Here is a 21263-nt window from a genome sequence, read left to right as displayed (position 1 = left end):
GGGGAACGCAAGGGACGGGAAGTGGGGACGGGGGGGGGGACGCAAGGGACGGGAAGTGGGGGCGGGGGGGGGGAACGCAAGGGACGGGAAGGTGGGTGACAGATAAGCTCATGGATGGCAAAGGCCTTGTTCGCAAGCGAACGGACATTCTGCAAGGAGATGCAGAAAGGATCGGTGATGGCTGATCCAATGCCAGCATCCACAGGGTCAGCACTTGCAGGGGTGAGTTGGACGGGGGGGAGATTGGTAAGATTGGTGAGAGAGTAGGATGGGACAGTTGGGGCTGCTGCTCATGAGGCGGCGTCGACGAGTGCCGTGGTGGGCCTTTCGGAGGATGCCAAGAGAGGCGCTGAGTGAAGCTGTCGGCTTATCTAAGAGGGAGTTGAGCCTGGGATGGTGGCAGGAGAGTAGGAAGGTCAGAGTACTGAAGGATTGGGGCGGGGAGGGCGGGGTATCCGAGAGATGATGGCGGCATGACGACAAGAGAGGGAGAGAAAAGAAAAAGGGGGAGAAAGAAGTGAAAATAGAAGTGAACGGCTTGGGTCTGAAGCGGCAGCCAAAATGCGCACACAAATGGACACGGGGGAAACTCCCAAGTTATATAGGCCGACATGGAGCATTTATAGGGATGCATATTTGCTGAGAGTAACGGGGGAGAGATTGGTGACAATAGGGAGGGCTGCAGGCCCTGACTGGGGGAGCGGCGGCGGCGGGTGAGCTGGAGAGAAGGTAAACAAACCCCGGGGACAGCAGCAGCCGGGGGAACAACAGGATCATCAGGGCCGGGGCCCAGGGTTCAATCTTCGGCTGAAGGATGAGCCTGGGGCCCGGGTGCGGTGAAAGGCCCGCTTCCCGCCCCTCTGTTTAACCCCAGGCCGCTGTGCTGACGGGCCGGGGCCGCGAGACAAGCTCCGCATCCCTGGGCCCAGGCCTGTCGCCACTCCCGGCCCCAGGCCTTCCCTCCGGCCCGGCCCCTGAAGGACACTCACCGCCGCCGTTCACAGACTCTCCTCCCCGGACAGATTTTCCCGGAGCACCGCTTCCCCACTCCACCAATCAGAGCCGGCCAAGCGGTCCCTCCAAATATCCGCTCCCCGGAGCATCGAAGAGTCATCTCCTGGGCCGGAGTCTGTCACTGTCAGTTTTCAAACTGGGGGGCTATTAATGTTCGGATGACGGTGCGGGGGGTCTGTCAGTATGAGTATTCAGACTGTCGGGGCGATGTTCAATCACTAACAGCATTCAAACTGTCGGCAGGCTTGCCAGCCGAAAGCAGTTCAAGAAGATAGCCAATTGTTTTGGAGGAGGAGCAGTCAGCCGACCCCGGCTGACCCAGTGCAACCTTTACCCAAGTCTGGCTGCTAACATACCAGAGTAGGTGCTACTCCTGTCTTGGCAATGCTGCTCATGCTCAGGCTGGTGCTGTGGTCTCTGTATACTGTGGGCCTGAACTCTTATTGGAACTTGTACAGTATACAGACTGCAATTCCTGCCATTAATGTGAACGGCAGTACTGGGAGGATAGACGGACCCAGAATAGGGCTTTAACTGCCGACCCCTCTGTTGTGTATGCAATAACTGTTAGAGTGAGTACTGTTTAACTCCAAGAGATTATGACCTTGGCTCTGCTTTATTAAGGCCAAAGTGACTAATATACAAAATGGCTGGCCTTTTATACTTGGGCTCAATGGCCTCCAACAGTGACGCCATCTAGTGGCTAGTAATCGCAAAAGTACATACATGACAATACCCCCCTCTGAGGTATTAACACAGTCGTTTACTAATTGAGACAGTCCAGTGTTTTACGCTCCCGACTTGACCATCTCAGTTCAACTCCAGCTTTGCATGAGTGTTCAGAGTCTGTTGTGACTGGTGGCTGAGTGGCTGACCTGGTGGAAGTGAAAATGGCCATGTCAGGAATGGAAAGTCCATTTTCATTGAACATGTCAGTGATTGAAAGTCCTGGTTCACTGATGCCCACTGCGTCCTCTGATGACTGGGGGTAGGTTGGTTGGTCGTCGATTGTCTCTTTCTCCAACTGTTCCGGTTTGTCTGTGTGCCGCAGCTTTGTGTGATCCATATGTTTCCTGCGTGTTTGCCCATTTTTGAGCTTCACAATAAATACTCTATTGCCCTTCTTGGCCATGACAGTAGCAGCGATCCACTTGGGACTCTGACCATAATTCAGAACATATACAGGATCATTTACAGAAATATCGCATGACACAGCTGCGCGATCGTGATACCCTTGCGGATTTTGTCTTCTATATTCAACATGATTATTCAAGTCAGGGTGTACAAGAGATAGCTTGGTCTTAAGACCTCTCTTCATCATTAGTTCAGCAGGCGAGACCCCGGTAAGCGAGTGTGGTCTTGTCCTGTAGCTAAGCAATATGCATGACAGGCGGGTCTGCAGTGACCCTTGGGTTACTCGTTTCATACTCTGCTTTATGATTTGGATAGCACGTTCTGCTTGCCCATTGGATGCAGGTTTGAACGGTGCTGACCTCACATGTTTGATACCATTGAGTTTCATGAACTCTTGAAACTCCTGACTGGTCAAGCACGATCCGTTGTCGCTAACAACGATGTCAGGCAGACTATGTGTTGCGAACATGACACTGAGATTCTTAATGGTAGCTGTGGATATGCTGGATGACATGATTATACACTCTATCCACTTCGAATATGCATCCACCACAACTAAAAACATCTTCCCCGGGAGGGGACCTGCAAAGTCTATGTGGATCCTGGACCATGGTTTGGACGGCCACAACCACGGTTTGGACGGCCACGACCACAGACTAAACGGCGATTCCACTAGTGCTTTGCTGAGCTGCATGCAAGTGTTGCACTGATGCACACATGATTCCAGCTCAGAGTCTTTTCCCAGCCACCATACATGAGACCTGGCATCATTACAATGCCGGGATGTAGCACACATACAAATTTCTCTCTCCCTTCCTTGGGCATAACAACACGATTGCCCCACAGTATACAATCTGACTGAATAGACAGTTCGTCTTTGCGACGAATGTAAGGTTTGGTCTTTTTGCATATTTGCTTGGGTATGGCAGACCAATCACCTTTGAGGATGCAATTCTTCACCACTGATAAAATCGGGTCCTGGCTGGTCCAGGTCTTAACTTGTTGAGCAGTGACTGGGGTTCCTTCACGCTCAAAAGCATCCATAACTAACAATAGGTCCGCCGGTTGTGGCGTTTCCACCTCCGGTGTGGGCAATGGCAGACGGCTCAAAGCATCGGCACAATTCTCAGTGCCAGATCTATGGCGAATGACATAATCATAAGCAGCTAATGTCAATGCCCACCTCTGGATGCGGGATGAAGCATTGGAATTGATACCTTTATTTTCAGAGAACAGTGAAATGAGCGGCTTGTGATCTGTCTCCAGTTCAAACCGAAGACCAAACAGGTACTGGTGCATCTTTTTAACCCCATACACACAGGCTAATGCTTCTTTCTCTACCATGCTGTAGGCTCTTTCTGCTTTAGACAAACTTTTTGAAGCATAAGTGACTGGTTGAAGTTTACCCGACTCATTAGCTTGTTGGAGTACACAACCAATTCCATATGACGAAGCATCACAGGCCAATACTAAACGTTTACATGGGTCATAAAGTACCAGCAGCTTGTTCGAGCAAAGCAGATTAGTGGCTTTCTCAAAAGCTCTGTCTTGAGACGCACCCCACACTCAGTTGTTGCCTTTTCTTAGTAGCATGTGTAGTGGTTCTAATAAGGTGCTCAATTTAGGTAGGAAGTTACCGAAGTAGTTGAGTAGACCCAGGAATGAACGCAGCTCCGTCACATTCTGCATCTTGGGTGCGTTCTTAATGGCCTTGGTTTTCGTGTCCATGGGCCTGATGCCATCAGCTCGTCTTTGGTGACTGGTAGCAGCAATTTTCCTCCCCAGGAATTCGACCTCTGGTGCCATAAAGATGCACTTTGAGTATTTCAGTCTGAGTCCCACTTTGTCCAGAAGATGTAGAAGCTCTTCCAGGTTGTTCAGATGTTCCTCGGAGTCACGAACCGTGATCAGAATGTCATCTTGGAAACGACGGTTCTGGGAACGGACTTCAGTAGATTCTCCATGTTCCTCTGAAATATTGCTGCAGCCGAGCGAATTCCAAAAGGGCACCTGTGATAAATAAACAGTCCTTTATGCGTGTTAATGCATGTAAGTCTCTGTGACGTCTCGATCAGCTCCTGCGTCATGTAGGCCGACGTTAAATTCAGTTTGGTGAACGACTTCTCCCCAGCTAGTGTTGCAAACAAGTCATCAGCCTTCGGTAACGGGTACTGATCCTGTTTCGAAACCCTGTTGATCGTAGCCTTGTAGTTTGCACAGATTCTGACTGTGCCATCACTTTTCAGCACAGGAACAATGGGGCTGGCCCATTCATTAAATTCAACTGGTGATATGATCCCTTCATGCTGGAGTCTGTCCAGTTCGATTTCGACCTTCTCACTCATCATATACGGAACTGCCCGAGCTTTATGATGGACGGGTCTTGCATCCGAGTCCACGTGGATCTGCACCTTGGCTCCCGTGAAGTTGCTGATGCCTGGTTCGAATAGCGAGGGGAACTTGCTCAGTACTTGGACACATGTATCTTTCTCCTAAGACAATGTCGTTCCAATTGCATCTGATTTTTTCAAGACAGTTCCTGCCGAACAGCGTTGGGCCATTGCCTGGGACAATCCATAGTAGTAACTCGTGAACTGTACCGTCATACGACACTTTAATTGTGGCACTGCCAATCACCGTTATGAGTTCTTTGGTGTACGTGCGCAACTTGGCATTGACTGGACTCAGCCTGGGCCTCAAAGCCTTAGTATCCCACAGCTTGTCAAATACCCTCTGGCTCATTATCGATTGACTCACCCCCCATGTCCAGTTCCATCGATACCGGCACCCCATTAAATTTCACGTTGATCATTATCGGGAGTTTGCTCTTAGTTAGGAACGAGTACAGTCCATACACTTCCTCCTCTGGTATCTCGGATTGCGTATCCGGATCCGCGCTAGTCTGACAATCATCCTCCACGTGGTGTGTCGCAGCACGCTTGCTCATCTGCCCACTCTGACAGCCTTTGCAACTATATTGCTGAAATCGGCACTGCTGGTGCCAGTGAGTTCCCCCACAATGCTAACAGAGAAATCGGATGCATTCCTGCTGGCGGACTTTGGGCAGTCACAGGTTTCGCGTACACAGTTGGGTAAGCCCTATGTGCCGCTCTGCCGAATGCCAAACCAATCATATTTACAGTACTTGCCGAGTTTTGATTTTTCACTGATATCTGCTTTAGACTTCTATCCGTCGTCATGCATGACTGAGCGATCATGATGGCCCTGTTCAAGTCCAACGTCTCTACCGCCAGCAATTTATGCAGGATCACCTCGTGGTTGATGCCGATTACAAAGAAGTCCCGCAGCAGGTCTGCCAACACAGCCCCGAACTTACACGGTACCGCTAGGCGTCTCAGGTCGGCAACGAATTCCACCACATACTGGCCCTCTGAGCGAACTTACGTGTAAGATCTGTATCTCGAGATGATGATGTCTTCGTCTGGCTTAAGGTGGTCCTATACCAGTGTACACAATTCTTTATACGTCTTCTCTGTTGGACTCACAGGCAGGAGTAGATTCTTTATCAGACCATATATTTTTGGACCGCAAACCATGAGGAACACCACCCAGCGCCGATCTCCTCCATTTTGTTGGCCACGAAGAACTGGCTCAAACATCTCCTTCCACAAATCACTCCAATAATCCAATTGTGCTCATTTTTGCATGTAAAGGTTCTTGTTGCCTCGTCGCCAAGTGTTGTGTGTGCAATAACTGTTAGACTGAGTACTGTTTAACTCAGAGGTATGACCTTGGCTCTGCTTTGAGGAGGCCCAAAGTGACTAATATACAAAATGGCTGGCCTTTTATACTTGGGCTGCACACACATGCATGCAGCCCAATGGCCTCCAGAAGTGATGCCACCTAGTGGCTAGTGATCCCAAAAGTACATACATGATACCCTAGCTAACCATCTTCCCATCAGACTCTGCCTTGTGTACAGCAAGTTAAGATGTCCTTGCATGTACTACCTGAGCTTAGACACCAGGCTTTGTTTTGGAACAAACTGTATGAAGCCTACATTTTCTAGAAGGCAAAAAGCAAGCCTGTAAGGCAGATTTGGAGGCCGAGGATATTAGGACGCTCCATAAACCTATTTTGTGTTGGTAGATTGGTGGGATAATAAAACCCCCATACTGTTACGAGTACATGCAGCCCAAGGTAGCCAGATAGTATAAAGGTAGTGCCTGTTCTTTCCAAAAGTTAGAGCTCTCGGGAGAAGTGGAAGCCCATTTGCCTTACGCTAGCCCATGAAGGTGCAAGTATGATCACCTTGAACTTCGTGGAGGCAATAGGTTGTATTGATTGCTGGTCATTTCATGTAATACTGTACAACAGTTGTACAAGAATATTACTGTTATTAGTCAATGTATATTAAAGCTGGTTTAAAACCGCTCGGGTCTGAATCACAGTGGTTATTGTTGTAGAACTAACAACTCTTTGTTGTGACCATTACTACAGGAAGTCTGCTAACAGGGTTGAGGGCGTGAAGGAAAGAGAAGGGAGAGGGAAGGTTGAATTGGGGGATGGAAAGAGTACCACCATAGTTGGGTTGGAGGGGGAGTAGAGTGCAACAGTGAATTGACATAGGAGGAGGGGAGCCTGCTTGAACTTAGTGAGTTGGAGAATCTCTGAATGGTGGGGATGGAGATGGATGGGATACAATGTCTCAGACCTGAGTCCAAAGTGGTTCTGAATTGGGGCGATGGGGGTTTGGGTGAGGGGAATGACTATTGAACTAATTTGCAGGGAAGTGAGGGTCTGATCAGTCTGTTGGAAACCCAAATGTCCTGTTTGTTTTTCTTTCATTATGAATAATACAAGTGCTCAAAATGAACCATGATTCATAATTTTTTTTAATGTAAAAAAAGTTAGAACTTTTCAAGAGGACATGGCCATATCACCCCCACCTCGCTACTCAATGTGCCAGCTATTTTGTTTCTTCGACATCTGAATTTTACCTTCTGACATTCATGTACTTGTGTTCCCAGTCACACACCCATGGCTGTTTTTCTTTACACTCAAGCAAGAGGCTTAATTGTCCTGTTGACCTTTGAACTGCTTGGATGCTGAACAGCAAATTCTGAGTGCACATAAGCAAAATGCACACCAATTGGTTGCTCAGACAGCCCCACCTACTGGTGCAGCCTTCCGGTGATGCAGCTCCTTGAAGGGGAAAATTAACCCCTTGCCAACTGCTTCCAAATCTCCTGTACCATTATTCTGCTGTGTAATATTTAGTTTATCGTTTTGAATCGCTTTATTGTAAATAAATCTGGTTAGTTGTTTAATTTGTGTAAAATGAACTTGGTGTCTATTTCCTGCCTTGTAGATTGATGGGCATCCTATATGCATGAACAGTAAGGGACACAGGCTGGTAAGTTTGAGCTTGTAAGGTGAGCAGCTTGCTTATAGAAACTGTATTCAGGTTAATTACTTATTCTCTCCTCCCCCAGTGTTTCTCACACACAGACTATCCAGCAGGTCACTGGTTAACAAATCAGGAGCAGAAACGCTGGATGATTTTCCCCTTCCCAGTCCAGGAATGTTGAGGTCAATTTGTTTCACCCACAAGGTCATCCGAAAGCTGAAACAGTTTGGAATAATCCCAGAGACGGAGCAACACTGAGTGTTTAACCGCCGTTTAATGTATGACCTGGTTACAGTAAGGAACATGAAGAATGGATAGACCAATTCACAAACAGCACGGGTGTGAGCATAAACTTCACAGCCAGGATTTCAGCAGGTATCCAGTCTACAAGGCACTGCAGTTTACAGATGATCAATAAAAACCAGGCTCAGCTCCTCAGAGCTTGTATATCAGAGGCAGGCTTCACGATGATCCACAGCTTGTTGGTGCCTCAGGTTGCCATCCCATGCAGTGATTACAGTACCCACACTCTGGATCCCTATTCTTGATCATAGGAAGCACTGAATTCGGCTTGACAACCCTTCAGGATTCTCCGGAGTCACCAGGAATGAAAGATTATTCTCCAGGACACTGCTGCGGGCAACCCGGGGAAAAAAAGAGGCAATACAAAAAATAATAATTTTCTCAGAGCATTTTTGTTTATTAATTATAAAAATATCGGAGATGGGAAAAAGGCTGTTTGACTGGGTGTGGCGGTTGAAGGCAGGATGAATCCTCCAAAAGAACCAAAGGCAACACAAGAAAAAACATTTTTTAAACACAGCGAGTGGTTAGGATCTGGAATGCACGGTCTGACAGGGAGGTGAAGGCAGACTCAATCACGGCTTTCACAAGGGAGTTGGGATAAGAAAAACATTTGCAGGGCTATGAGGAAAGGGCGGGGGAGTGGGACTAGCTGAGGTGCTCTTGCAGAAAGCCGAATGGTCTCCTTCCGTGCTGTAACCATTCTATGATTCTATGAAAATACATTCAACCAGAGTTGATGAAGTGATGCTGAGTGGGAGCCAGGCACTTATATATTATATTATAAAATAACCGTGGTGTGGGAGAGTTCTCAAGGCTCTAATATTTTATCGAGTCTGGCTAAACCTAAATTGCTTAAACTTTTTAAATAAAGATGAGGGGTGGGAGGAATCATATGCCAGCTCACCCTGAACATCTCGAGCACCTGTCAGGACAACAACAGCAGAGCCCCGGGAGCAGGCCCATGGCTGCCCTCTCAGCCAGTATACAGTGAAACACACAGGAATCCTAAATGACAAGAAAGTGAGGGGGAAACAAAGTGTTTAAAGTCACAAATTATGTTTCACGGGCTGTAGCAAGCCAGCGTGATTGGACTCCAGAGGAATGTCAGAGGGAGAGATTCCCCCTTCAGTCCTGCAGCCTAATGCACAGAGACTGTCATGTATTCAACCAGCATTGTAACCCATGTATAATCTGTCCTAAGTTGTACACTGTGAGAACAATGACCACTAGGTGGTGAACTTGTGGGAGACACTCCTAACCTGGACCTTCAGGTATAAAAGGGGAAGCTCCACCCACCTTCATCACTTGAGTGCTAAGGAATAAGGGACAGGTCAAAGACTGAAGTCCTCTCAAGCATGGGCCTCGTGTGCATTTATACTGTGTAGTAAGGATGTATCAGAGACATCTTCACATTTTAAATTCTACGTGTCAATAAAACCTTCACGTTTAACCTGGGACACAAGCTCAGTTGCCCCTCCTTTGCCTCACCTCCATGTTTTACCCCACAGTAAAGCCCTGCTCACACTGTCCATGAAAGTACACGCAGAATAACAGCGCCACCCGCTGACCGGAAATGGGAACTGCACGTGCCTGAAAATCCCCTCACACCGCAGTGAGCGGGCAGCATCTGGGGAACGGGGGAAAGGCCACGGTCCATCTAGTTCACCTTCTACCCTCCTGGCACTCATGATACAACGGTAATGGAGTTGTTGACTAATCATAGCGATCGATCTCCATCTATTAATCTACAACAGACCCAGACATGATGTGAGGAAACCCGCAGTGGTGGAGAGATTTGGGAACCATAGGTCCAAAGTCACCTCTTCCTTCCAAGCATGCTGTGCTGACCACAGCCTGGTTATCACATGATTGGGGTTTGGGTGCTGAGGGAAACAACCGTGTACAGCTTCACGACCAGGCGGCAGGTATTGGTGCTGTGCATCGCAGCTCCAGTGCACTTAATGGTGAAGTGCAGGTATACGATCTCCGATCTGAATACCTGATTTAGACCTCTGAATAGAGGCAGAGCAGCTCTCGATAAGACAGGGAACAACCTGCTGGGGGGGTGCCACTCTCGCACACCTCGTCGGGTTGTGCACAGGCAGTGGCTGGGATCGAACTGCCTGCTCTGCCCTCTGGTTTGCAGGAGCTCTGTGGGTGGGGGGTAAGAGGTTGGGGCCAATAAGGGGAAGAAGAAAAAAATGACGTGCGTCTTCACTCAAGATGATTACAAAGCCTAAAAATCAGCTCATAGCCACTCCAGGGTTAAGCCAAAGTGCAGCTTAAACAGCACCATTAAAGCCACTCCCTCAATGCCTCCCTCTCCAGAGGTAGTGATCCTCTGACTGCGCCGGGGTTTGGAAAGGGAAAGAAAGTCAAAACATTTAACTTGATGAACGGTGGCGTGAGCACATCCTGCTGTCGCCGGCTCTCTCGGGTTGGGAAGTGCTCGGCCCCGTGGGTTACCAGTGAGCGTTCCTGATCTGTGCTACCTTGTGCAGCAGCAGCGTGTGGCTGGCGTACAGTCTCTGCTGCTTCTCGACATCCATCCACTGCACCGCACCCGCATCGTCGCCCGCCTGAAGCTTCAGCTTTCCCACACTGTCGCCTGGAGCAAGAGAGAGGCAGAATAACTCAGCAAGGGGCTGGAGAGTTACACTGTTGTTGTTGTTTGGGAGGGATGGGGGGGTGGTGAGGGGAGATAGAGGCCAGAAGATTGGGGTAGAGATAGAAGGGTCAACATATTGGGGGGGGGGGGGCGGGGGAGAGAGATAGGGGCCAGAAGATTGGGGGTGGGGCAAGGGGAATAGAGACACAGGTTTAGGGAGACAAATTATATTGGAGACCAATACATGGGATAGAAAGATCAGATATGCAGCAGCATAGGAGAGAGAAGGAGAAAGAGAGCAAAAGTAAGAAAAGGGGGCAGCACAGGGAGCGGGTGGGTGGAATAGAGACAGTCAGGCACCAGATGGGGGCAGCACATGGGCAGGAAAGAGACAGACAACCTTAGCAAGACAGAAATGCGTATTGGGGCCCAGTACACAAGAAGCCAGCACATGGGAGGGGGAAAAAAGAGAGGGGCAGATACCATCCTGATGTTCTCCATCTTAACTCAAACCTGAAGAATGCCCATTTGACAGCAGTACTGACTGGCAAGGGGTTGGGGGAGGGGAATCAAGTCACCAGAGGAACTGTTCGCCAGGAGAGAGGCAGGCAGGAAATTGACAAAGATTAAATACATTATACATGCAGTAGTACCCTGGCAATTTATATTTTTTCCAGGATTGGGTACCTCTGCCTCAGGCCTAGGCCCAGCCATTCACCAAAATGAATGGGGATGTTTGCAGATGGTGAGTCCCAAGATTTGTGTCACCAAGGCAGCTCTGGAGGGAAGGAGCCTGAAGATAGTGGGTTTCCCCAGAGCTACAAAATCAATTACACTTGAGTTGTCAGCCTTGGCTCAATGGCAGCACTCTCGCCTCTGAGTCAGAAGGTTGTGGGTTTGCGCCTCACTCCCCAGAATCGAGGCCGACAGTCCAGTGAGGTACTGAGGGAGCGCTGCACTGTCAGAGGTACCGTCTTTCAGACGAGATGTTAAAACCGAGGCCCCATCTGCTCTTTCAGGAGAACATAAAGGATACCATGGCATTATTTAAAGAAGAGCAGAAGAGTTCACCCTGGTGAATATTTATCCCTCACACAAAATCACAAAAACAGATGATCTGGTCATTATCACATTGCTGTTTGTGGGTGTTACGTTTCCTACATTACAACAGTGACTATATGTCAATGGTTGGCTGTGAAGCACTTTGGGGCATCCAGATGTTGTGAAAGGTGCTATATAAATCCAAATTCTTTCTTGTAAAGGCAATAAGTTCAGGACAGCAACAAGGGCGAACTGGGAGTAAAACTCTCTGCTCTCTCGGCTCCAGGAAGACCTGGGGCTGGAAGACCAGGTATCAGGATAAATGGATTATAAGAGACTGAGCCCACACAATATACAATGGACCCGTCACTTCTACTTCTTCCACGGACTACAGCCACAGTGACAATAATTACCTGTCTCATCATGGAAATTCATAGCCACCGTCTCGATCCAAGCATTATCTGTGTTCCACGGATCGTCAACGTATCCTTTGAAAACCTGAGGACATGGAGCTCAGTGATTCAAAGGGACATGCACTTCAGACCTGGCACCATGACCTTTGCCCTCCCACAGCACTAACACAAGTTGCCGTGCAGTTGTTGCCCAGAACCAATGAAATTCTCGACCAACGGAAGATAATGGAAATAGTGGCAGATGGAGAGGAGGAAGAGACGGGTAAGGGCGGATCGAAGAGATGGCAGACTGACAGAATAGAGTGGGGGCAGGGATGGGCGAGGGGCAGGGGAGCAAGGGGTGGACCGAAGAGATGGCAGACCGAGAGTGGAGTGGGGGCGGGCCGGGGAGCGAGCAGGAGGGGGGGGGCGGGCCGGGGAGCGAGCAGGAGGGGGGGGGGCGGGCCGGGGAGCGAGCAGGAGGGGGGGGGCGGGCCGGGGAGCGAGCAGGAGGGTGGGGGCGGGCCGGGGAGCGAGCAGGAGGGGGGGGGGGGGGGAAGGGCCAGGGAGCGAGCAGGAGGGGGGGGGGGGAGGGGGGAAGAGAGTGGGGAGCGAGCAGGGTGGGGGGGGGGCAGGCCGGGGAGCGAGCAGGGTGGGGGGGGGCAGGCCGGGGAGCGAGCAGGGTGGGGGGGGGCAGGCCGGGGAGCGAGCAGGGTGGGGGGGGGGCAGGCCGGGGAGCGAGCAGGGTGGGGGGGGCAGGCCGGGGCGCGAGCAGGAGGGGGGAAGGGCCGGGGAGCGAGCAGGAGGGGGGGGGGGGGGGGGGGAGGGCCGGGGAGCGAGCAGGAGGGGGGGGGGGGGGGAGGGGAGGGCCGGGGAGCGAGCAGGAGGGGGGGGGGGGGGGGGAGGGCCGTGGAGCGAGCGGGGGGGGGGGGGGGGAGGGCCGGGGAGGGGGCCGGGGAGCGAGCAGAAGGGGGGGGGGGCGGGCGGGAAGCGAGCAGGAGAGGGGGGGGGGGGCGGGGAGCGAGCAGGAGAGGGGGGGGACAGGCCGGGGAGCGAGCATGGTGGGGGGGTGGGCAGGCCAGGGAGCGAGCAGGAGGGGGCTGGGGAGTGAGCAGGGTGGGGGGGGCAGGCCGGGGAGCGAGCAGGAGGGGGTGGGGGGTCGGGCTGGGGAGCGAGCAGGAGGGGTGGGGGGTCGGGCTGGGGAGCGAGCAGGAGGGGTGGGGGGTCGGGCTGGGGAGCGAGCAGGAGGGGTGGGGGGTCGGGCTGGGGAGCGAGCAGGAGGGGTGGGGGCGGGCCGGGGAGCGAGCAGGAGGGGTGGGGGGTCGGGCTGGGGAGCGAGCAGGAGGGGGGGGGGGGCGGGGAGCGAGGGTACGGGAGCACAGCGACAGGCTGGGCAGTGCGAAAGACGCGGAGAGCAGGGTGACCTGTGCGGCACAGTGGCCAACAAGTCCTGCAACTCAAGCCTGGAACCAATCGTCGGCTCCTGTTGATGTAAAGTCACTTCATTCACATTACTGGATTATTCAAATTGTGTTTGAACAACGCTCTCAGCACTGGGGATTCCCTCGCCCCATGTCTGGGTCTGTTGTCGACTAATTGATAGAGATTAATTGCTGTGATTAGCAACAACTCCATTATCGTTGTATCATGCGACTATCAGCATGGTAGAAGGCAAATTAAATGGACCGTGGTCTTTTCTCATCCAGCAATTGCTATGTTGCTGTGAATTATCGGGAGTAGGCATTAGTTACAGGCAGCTGGTGATCCAATCCACGGCCGTCTGTTTGGAAGAGAAAATCTCCAGCTCCTACACCAATTACTCATTTAATTATACACCTCAGCACAGACAAAGGCCTGTGCCAGCTGAACATTTATTACACTAATATATTTTATGCATTATGTACTGGGATAATTAATAAAATTTTCACACATTTAAAACAAACCTTTGATTAAGGAACAACGGGATGCGCCACTCACTGAACAGTGGGGCTGGTTCCCCAGTGTCGGTCTGTGCAAAACAATTAGGTAGGACCGAGGTTCCCAGACTCTGCACGAATGCACCCCTGCATTCTCCCCGTCCGCCCGACTGAGGATTGGCGTGATGCCCGGCAAAGGTTGACTGCAGAAAGGTTTTATTGCCTTTACCTGTGCCCTCCTCACGGCTGTACGATCAGACTCAGAGTGGCCTTCTGTGCTGTGTGCTTGTACGATTGTTAGAGATTGAACATTCTCAACTGTTTATACTCACACTTCACCAGGGATGTGTGCTGAACAGTTTGAGGAATCCGGATATATGGCTATATTTTACTATATATGTTACATTACATGTCTAGCCATTCTCCAATACACAGAGACTAACTCCCAGCCCCTGCTCGGACAGTCGCCGTGTCAGTTATCTTTACCCTCACTGGATATTCTGTTAATTACCGGAAAACTGACCAGTCTTTCACAAACATCTGCTGCACATGCACAGCTCCCTCTCCCACACACACACTACAGGGACCACTGTCTAATAGCTAACATTAGTGAGTATAAAGGTGTAGCTCTATTAATCATCTGGGGTGTACGGACACTGGGTCGTTTGAACCAGATGATCTGAGGTTTGATTCCCGGTTTGTGTCCAGTCCGCTGTTCGCTGGCGAGCCAGCACTTAGAGTGACTCAATTGGTCTCACATTCTGGGCTTGTACATCAAGAGCCACCACTTGGGAGGTGTACGGAGTGCTGACAGGCACTGTGCCTTGGCAAGAGTCAACACCTCTCTAGATTTAGAACATGTTTAATGCCCCATCAAATCTCAAACCCAGCGTCAGACAATGAACTGCCTACTCCAGGGTGACCGAGTGATCCGAGTGAGATCCCCAATCTCCAGAGAGAAAAGCTTCTCAGTGAAATGATAGCACTATAGATATCCCATATGGGCAGCCAGACCACGTGTTTCTATCTTCCAGGTACCAGAGAGCAGTATCATTAGGAGTTAAATACTTTAATACAAACCATCTCTCCAGCTTGAAACAGGGAGTTGATTAATACTTTCACTTCCTGCCTCTCGGCCTCCGGTAATTCTAAGGAATTCAACGATTCTTCTCCAAACTCTCTCCTGAGAGTGGCTGACACCTTCTCACCAGGGTCGACCATTCCCTGTCAGGAAACACAAAGGAACACAGCATCGAAAAGGATCGCCTGATGATCTGTACTTATCCCTATAGCTTTCAGTCCTGTCCCTACTCAGATATTAGAACATAAGAACATAATAGGAGCAGGAGAATGCCATATGGTCTCTTCGAGCCTGCTCCGCCATTTAATACTATCATGACTGATCCGATCATGGACTCAGGTCCACTTCACTGCCTGCTCCAGCTCTTTGCAAAAGTACTAATTCACCCAGCTCCTTGCAAAGGTACTAATTCACCCAGCAGAAACAACAACTTGAATTTATATAGCGCCTTTAACATAGTGAAACTTCTCAAGGCACTTCACAGGAGTATTGTGCACTAAAAATTTGACATCGAACCGTATAAGTAGAAGTTAGCGCAGGTGACCAAAAGCTTGGTCAAAGAGGTATGTTTTAAGGAGGAAAGAGAGGTAGAGACACAAAGAGGTTTAGGAAGGGAGTTCCAGAGCTTAGGCAACAGAAGGCACGGCCATTGATGGTTGAGAGATTATAATCAAGGATGCTCAGGACGGCAGAATTAGAGGAGTGCAGACATCTCGGGAGGGGGTAGAGTTGTGGGGCTGGAGGAGATTAGAGATAGGGAGGGGGCGAGGCCATGGAGGGATTTGATACAAGGATGAGAATTTTGAAATCGAGGCATTGGAATTGGTGCGAGTTAGGACACAAACAGCCGAGTTTTGGATCACCGCTAGTTTACGGAGGGTAGAATGTGGGAAACCAGCCAGGAGTGCACTGGAATAGTCAAATCTAGAGTCCAGAAATGGTTTTCCAGGCAGATACTTCAAAACCAGAGTCTAAAGAACTGGATGGGTGGGAACCCTAGATTTAGCACATGTTCAATGCAGCATAAAACTTCCTCTATTCTGCCCCAACATATCTCAAATGCAACATCAGACGAAGAACTGTCTACTCCAACAGGGTGACAGTGAGACCCGAGTGAGATTTGTTCGGAGGACTCGCATGCTCTAGGAACTGCCCAAGCTTTCACGTAGAGTCTTACAGCCAACAGTAAGAGGTGACCTTCATCCTACTTGTTTGAGCTGGAGACAAATCCAGGTATAGGAGAAGAAAGGAATATGTTCACCAAAAAATGTAATTGATTGATCTGGCACTGGTATAGTGCAGTGTTGCGAGTTTGATCGGATATTTTCCCCACATTGCTGAGTACCCTATGGTGCAGTTCTGTGGGGAGGGGCTGAGTGAAGGGCGGAGAGAAGATACGAAAAAGGGTTTGGGGCCCTGCTCCTGATCACCATCACACAACCTTCTCAATAAAAATATATTCCAATGAAAAAGAAGGGCGGTAAGAGAAGGGATAACCAGCCGTGGATAACCAAGGAAATTGAGAGTATCAAATTAAAAACCAATGCGTATAAGGTGGCCAAGGTTAGTGGGAAAATAGAAGATTGGGAAAATTTTAAATGACAGCAAAGAATGACTAAGAAAGCAATAAAGAAAGGAAAGATAGATTACGAAGGTAAACTTGCGCAAAACATAAAAACGGATAGTAAAAGCTTTTACAGATATATAAAACGGAAAAGAGTGACTAAAGTAAATGTTGGTCCCTGAGAAGATGAGAAGGGGAATGTGGAAATGGCTGAGACTTTAAACAATTATTTTGCTTCTGTCTTCACAGTGGAAGACACAGAAACCATGCCAGAAATTGCTGGTCACAGGAATGTGGGAAGGGAGGACCTGGAGACAATCACTATCACTAGGGGGGTAGTGCTGGACAGACTAATGGGACTCAAGGTAGACAAGTCCCCTGGTCCTGATGAAATGCATCCCAGGGTATTAAAAGAGATGGCGGAAATTATAGCAGATGCATTCGTTATAATCTACCAAAATTCTCTGGACTCTGGGGAGGTACCAGCGGATTGGAAAGCAGCTAATGTAACGCCTCTGTTTAAAAAAGGGGGCAGACAAAAGGCAGGTAACTATAGGCTGGTTAGTTTAACATCTGTAGTGGGAAAAATGCTTGAAACTATCATTAAGGAAGAAATAGCGGGACATCTAGATAGGAATAGTGCAATCAAGCAGACGCAGCCATGGATTCATGAAGGGGAAATCATGTTTAACTAATTTACTGGAATTCTTTGAGGATATAACGAGCATGGTGGATAGAGGTGTACCGATGGATGTGGTGTATTTAGATTTTCAAAAGGCATTCGATAAGGTGCCACACAAAAGGTTACTGCAGAAGATAAAGGTACGTGGGATCAGTGGAAATGTATTAGCATGGATAGAGAATTGGCTGGCTAACAGAAAGCAGAGAGTCGGGATAAATAGGTCCTTTTCGGGTTGGAAATCGGTGGTTAGTGGTGTGCCACAGGGATTGGTGCTGGGACCACAACTGTTTACAATATACATAGATGACCTGGAAGAGGGGACAGAGTGAAGTGTAACAAAAATTTGCAGATGACACAAAGATTAGTGGGAAAGCGGGTTGTGTAGAGGACACAGAGAGGCTGCAAAGAGATTTAGATAGGTTAAGCGAATGGGCTAAGGTTTGGCAGATGGAATACAATGTCGGAAAGTGTGAGGTCATCCACCTTGGGAAAAAAAACAAAAAAAGGGAATATTATTTGAATGGGGAGAAATTACAACATGCTGCGGTGCAGAGGGACCTGGGGGTCCTTGTGCATGAATCCCAAAAAGTTAGTTTGCAGGTGCAGCAGGTAATCAGGAAGGGGAATGGAATGTTGGCCTTCATTGCGAGAGGGATGGAGTATAAAAGCAGGGAGGTCCTGCTGCAACTGTATAGGGTATTGGTGAGGCCACACCTGGAGTACTGCGTGCAGTTTTGGTCACCTTACTTAAGGAAGGATATACTAGCTTTGGAAGGGGTACAGAGAAGATTCACTAGGCTGATTCCGGAGATGAGGGGGTTACCTTATGATGATAGATTGAGTAGACTGGGTCTTTACTCGTTGGAGTTCAGAAGGATGAGGGGTGATCTTATAGAAACATTTAAAATAATGAAAGGGATAGACAATATAGAGGCAGAGAGGTTGTTTCCATTGGTCGGGGAGACTAGAACTAGGGGGCACAGCCTCAAAATACGGGGGAGCCAATTTAAAACCGAGTTGAGAAGGAATTTCTTCTCCCAGAGGGTTGTGAATCTGTGGAATTCTCTGCCCAAGGAAGCAGTTGAGGCTAGCTCATTGAATGTATTCAAGTCACAGATAGATAGATTTTTAACCAATAAGGGAATTAAGGGTTACGGGGAGCGGGCGGGTAAGTGGAGCTGAGTCCATGGCCAGATCAGCCATGATCTTGTTGAATGGCGGAGCAGGCTCGAGGGGCTAGATGGCCTACTCCTGTTCCTAATTCTTATGTTCTTATAGAAGCAGCTCGGGGTTGCATGGACGTCAGATATCTGCCATCAAATAGCTACCGAAGTTCGCTGTGCATGTGTAGAAGAGCAGTTTGGGAGATAACTGGAGGAGCGCTGGCGCATTGGGATCTGTACCACACAATAAGCCACCGTCCACTGCAGAGAAAAGGCGGACACAAAACAGCACCAAAAAAACAAATCAACATCTGCCAAAAGTCCGAGGGTTATTTTCAAGCCACCAGGGAGCAGACTGGAATGTGAGTGAGGTCAGTTGGACTCTTGTGGTCAGTGTTCCCCCCACCCTCGCTTACCCCGGGAATCGCCCACTCCTTGTTGTCCTTTCTGCATATTGCTACAAATTGCAAGATAGGCTTCCCTGAGCGACTGTGAGTCACCGTTTTTCCAACCTCCTTCTTCCACCTGCAAGAGAGAGAGAGAGAGAGATAAAGAGAGCGGCTCCTTAGATGCAGATCAGTAGACAGGGACTAAAAATTTAATCAGGATGTATCCACTGCTATCCAGGAGTTAATGCAAGCCGTACTGCGTTAGCGTATAGAGCACAATACATTTTACAGTCCAAAATAAACTGGTAATATCGTGGCCTAGAAATCCCGGCCTCCCTGGGTCCGTACGGAACACATCGCTAAAGCCGGTTTTCAGTGCACAATGCGCTTGCGCTGAAAACCGACTTGACAGATCCTCCATATCTCCACAGCCAGGACATTCACATGGGCAGGATTGCGGTATTCACCCATCTCTTGCCCAGCGAATGTCCTGAAAACTCTTGCGCCTGATAAAAACTGGCGCATAGCCTACTTTTACAGGCATAAGAGTTGTAAAACATACAAAAACATTGTAAAATAAAATGTTAAAAATGCATTTTAATGTTAAAAACCCTGCCCACAAAGGTAAGTTTATTTTAAACCATAATTAAAAAACTTTAAAAAATCTGAATTTTTTTTTTTACATATATTATATTAATATAGATATGACATTTATTAACCTTAATTTAAATTAATCTTAAATATGTGGTGTATTTTTTTTATTTGTGTTTGGGTATTGGGGGGGGGGGGTGTTTCTCAATCATATCATAATAATGCGAACTCCTACTTAAGGAGTTCCCGTTATGAATGAGAAAATACCGTACCTGGATTGGCTGCCCAGAGCCATGTGACTCCAGCTCCAGCATACGGAAGTCCCGACGTGCACGTGCTGTGATGCGCAGGGAGAGGAGGCCTCAGGACCGGGATCGCAGCAGGATAAGGTAGGTGGGGATCTTTGTTACCTTTTTCTGTCGAGCGCCCGCGGGAAGCAGAGGACCAGGATTTCTAGGCCAGTATGAATCTCAATCTTTGAGGTTCAATATCACAAACTTAATTCTCCTTTAGGATCTCCATTAATACCATGGAAATATAGAACCAAAACTTAAATCAGCCACAACCTACTTACAAAGTGTTTTCATTTCAGCTTGATAGGGGATGAAATACTATTCATTTATCTGCCCTGAAGGGTCAGTGGATAAATAACTGTGTGGTGTGATACCTTGTACTAAGCTACACAGACCATAGGTCCCAGGTCTGATCCAGAGTGTCTGCTCAGTTAGCAGATCTCAGTCAGGGCAGCAGGCCCAGGCAGTACAATCACCTTCAGTGGCCCTGGGCTAGAGATGAAGCAACAACAAAAAATAAGCCCAGGCTCCTGCTCCCGACTGTTTTCTACCAACCCCGATTGAGCGACTGGGTAGTAAACGACCGCATACACAGCAGAGTATTTAATGATAAATGGGTAGTGTCATCAGCAACAAACAGCCCCTCTCATTCTCACTGAGCCTTGCCTTATATACCCAACTTGTGGAGGAGCCAGTTACAACTTTCCACATCCCAGGTGCTTCGGACCACCACATTTCTCCCTTCCCTCCCCCGCTCAGTCTCTGACATCTTGTCAAATATAACACGTTGCATCCTCAATAATAATGCTGTGAAACAAATGGACAGCTTTTAACATCAAAACCCTGAATATATACTTACAGTACCAGAGGTATAACCATTTCCTGGTGATTATGGTACTTTTCCTGGAACCTTTGTCAATGTAATGTATTTCTCCACCTACTGTTCTCTCCCCTCGAGTAACTCTCGTGGTTGGGTGAGATTGTAACCAGTGGGGCAACTTGTTCCATTCACGCTCCAGAAATGCCTCAAATTGTCTCTTGAATCAATTTATACTGTCTGCTTCAATGGTCGTGTGTTATTCCACATCCATTCTTACTCCTAATTCCTCATTTTTAAATTTGTCTCTCTGGTATTTGAAGGTATTGTCACATAGAATGGTTGGTTTGGATTAACTCCTTTCATAATCTCAAAAACTTCAATTGTTACCTTGAAGCCTCTTTTCCAAAGAAAACAGCTTAACTTCCTTAATTTTCCTCATAACTTAAACGCCCAATATCCAGAATCATCTTTGTTGCTTATCTTTGTATCCTCTCAAGAACAATAATATACTGCTTATAATTAGGTGTCATCAGTGTTAAGAATTCAGTTTGAGTTAAGGTCAGTTTATAGGAAAATGATTTCCAAGCCATCAGAAGGGTAACTGAGGTGTTTAAGATGATAATAGGAGTTGATAGGGTTGAGAAACTATTTCATCTCATGGAAGAGTCCAGAACAACGGGACATAACCTTAAAATTTAAGCTGGGCCGTTCAGGGATGATGTTAGGAAGCACTTCTTCACACAAAGGGTGGGAGAAATCGGGAACTCTTTTCCCCCAAAAGGTCGCTGAGGCTGGGGATCAATTGAAAAATTCAAAACTGAGATTGATAAATTTTTGTTAAGGGATATGGAATCAAGGAGGGTAAATGGAGTTAAGATACAGATCAGCCATGATCTAA

General features: G+C 48.6%; 2 protein-coding genes across 4 annotated transcripts in view; both read right to left on the bottom strand.

Moving 5' to 3' along the window:
- Positions 1-1118, bottom strand: part of prkab1a (protein kinase, AMP-activated, beta 1 non-catalytic subunit, a) — a 30191-nt gene extending 29073 nt beyond the window's left edge. Inside the window, exon 1 of one of the 3 annotated variants that reach the window (XM_070887637.1) lies at positions 990-1118. The gene's annotated coding sequence lies outside the window, so the exon portion shown is untranslated. The other 2 variants (XM_070887636.1, XM_070887638.1) reach the window with 2 other exon arrangements.
- Positions 1119-8195: 7077 nt separating this feature from the next.
- The window catches only part of LOC139268856 (ADP-ribose pyrophosphatase, mitochondrial-like), a 53581-nt gene continuing 40513 nt past the window's right edge, over positions 8196-21263 (bottom strand). The window contains exons 5-8 of the mRNA XM_070887635.1: positions 18689-18797; positions 14863-15006; positions 11888-11972; positions 8196-10433 (exon numbers count right to left, since the gene is read on the bottom strand). Of these exons, the coding sequence (XP_070743736.1) occupies positions 10288-10433; positions 11888-11972; positions 14863-15006; positions 18689-18797 (484 nt within the window). The 3' untranslated portion in view covers positions 8196-10287. The remainder of the gene's footprint in view (positions 10434-11887; positions 11973-14862; positions 15007-18688; positions 18798-21263) is intronic.

Source organism: Pristiophorus japonicus, chromosome 8 (genome assembly GCF_044704955.1).
Source record: "Pristiophorus japonicus isolate sPriJap1 chromosome 8, sPriJap1.hap1, whole genome shotgun sequence".
Taxonomy (NCBI): domain Eukaryota; kingdom Metazoa; phylum Chordata; class Chondrichthyes; family Pristiophoridae; genus Pristiophorus; species Pristiophorus japonicus.
Note: the sequence above shows the minus strand (reverse complement) of the source record. Positions and strands in the feature narration are given on the sequence as shown.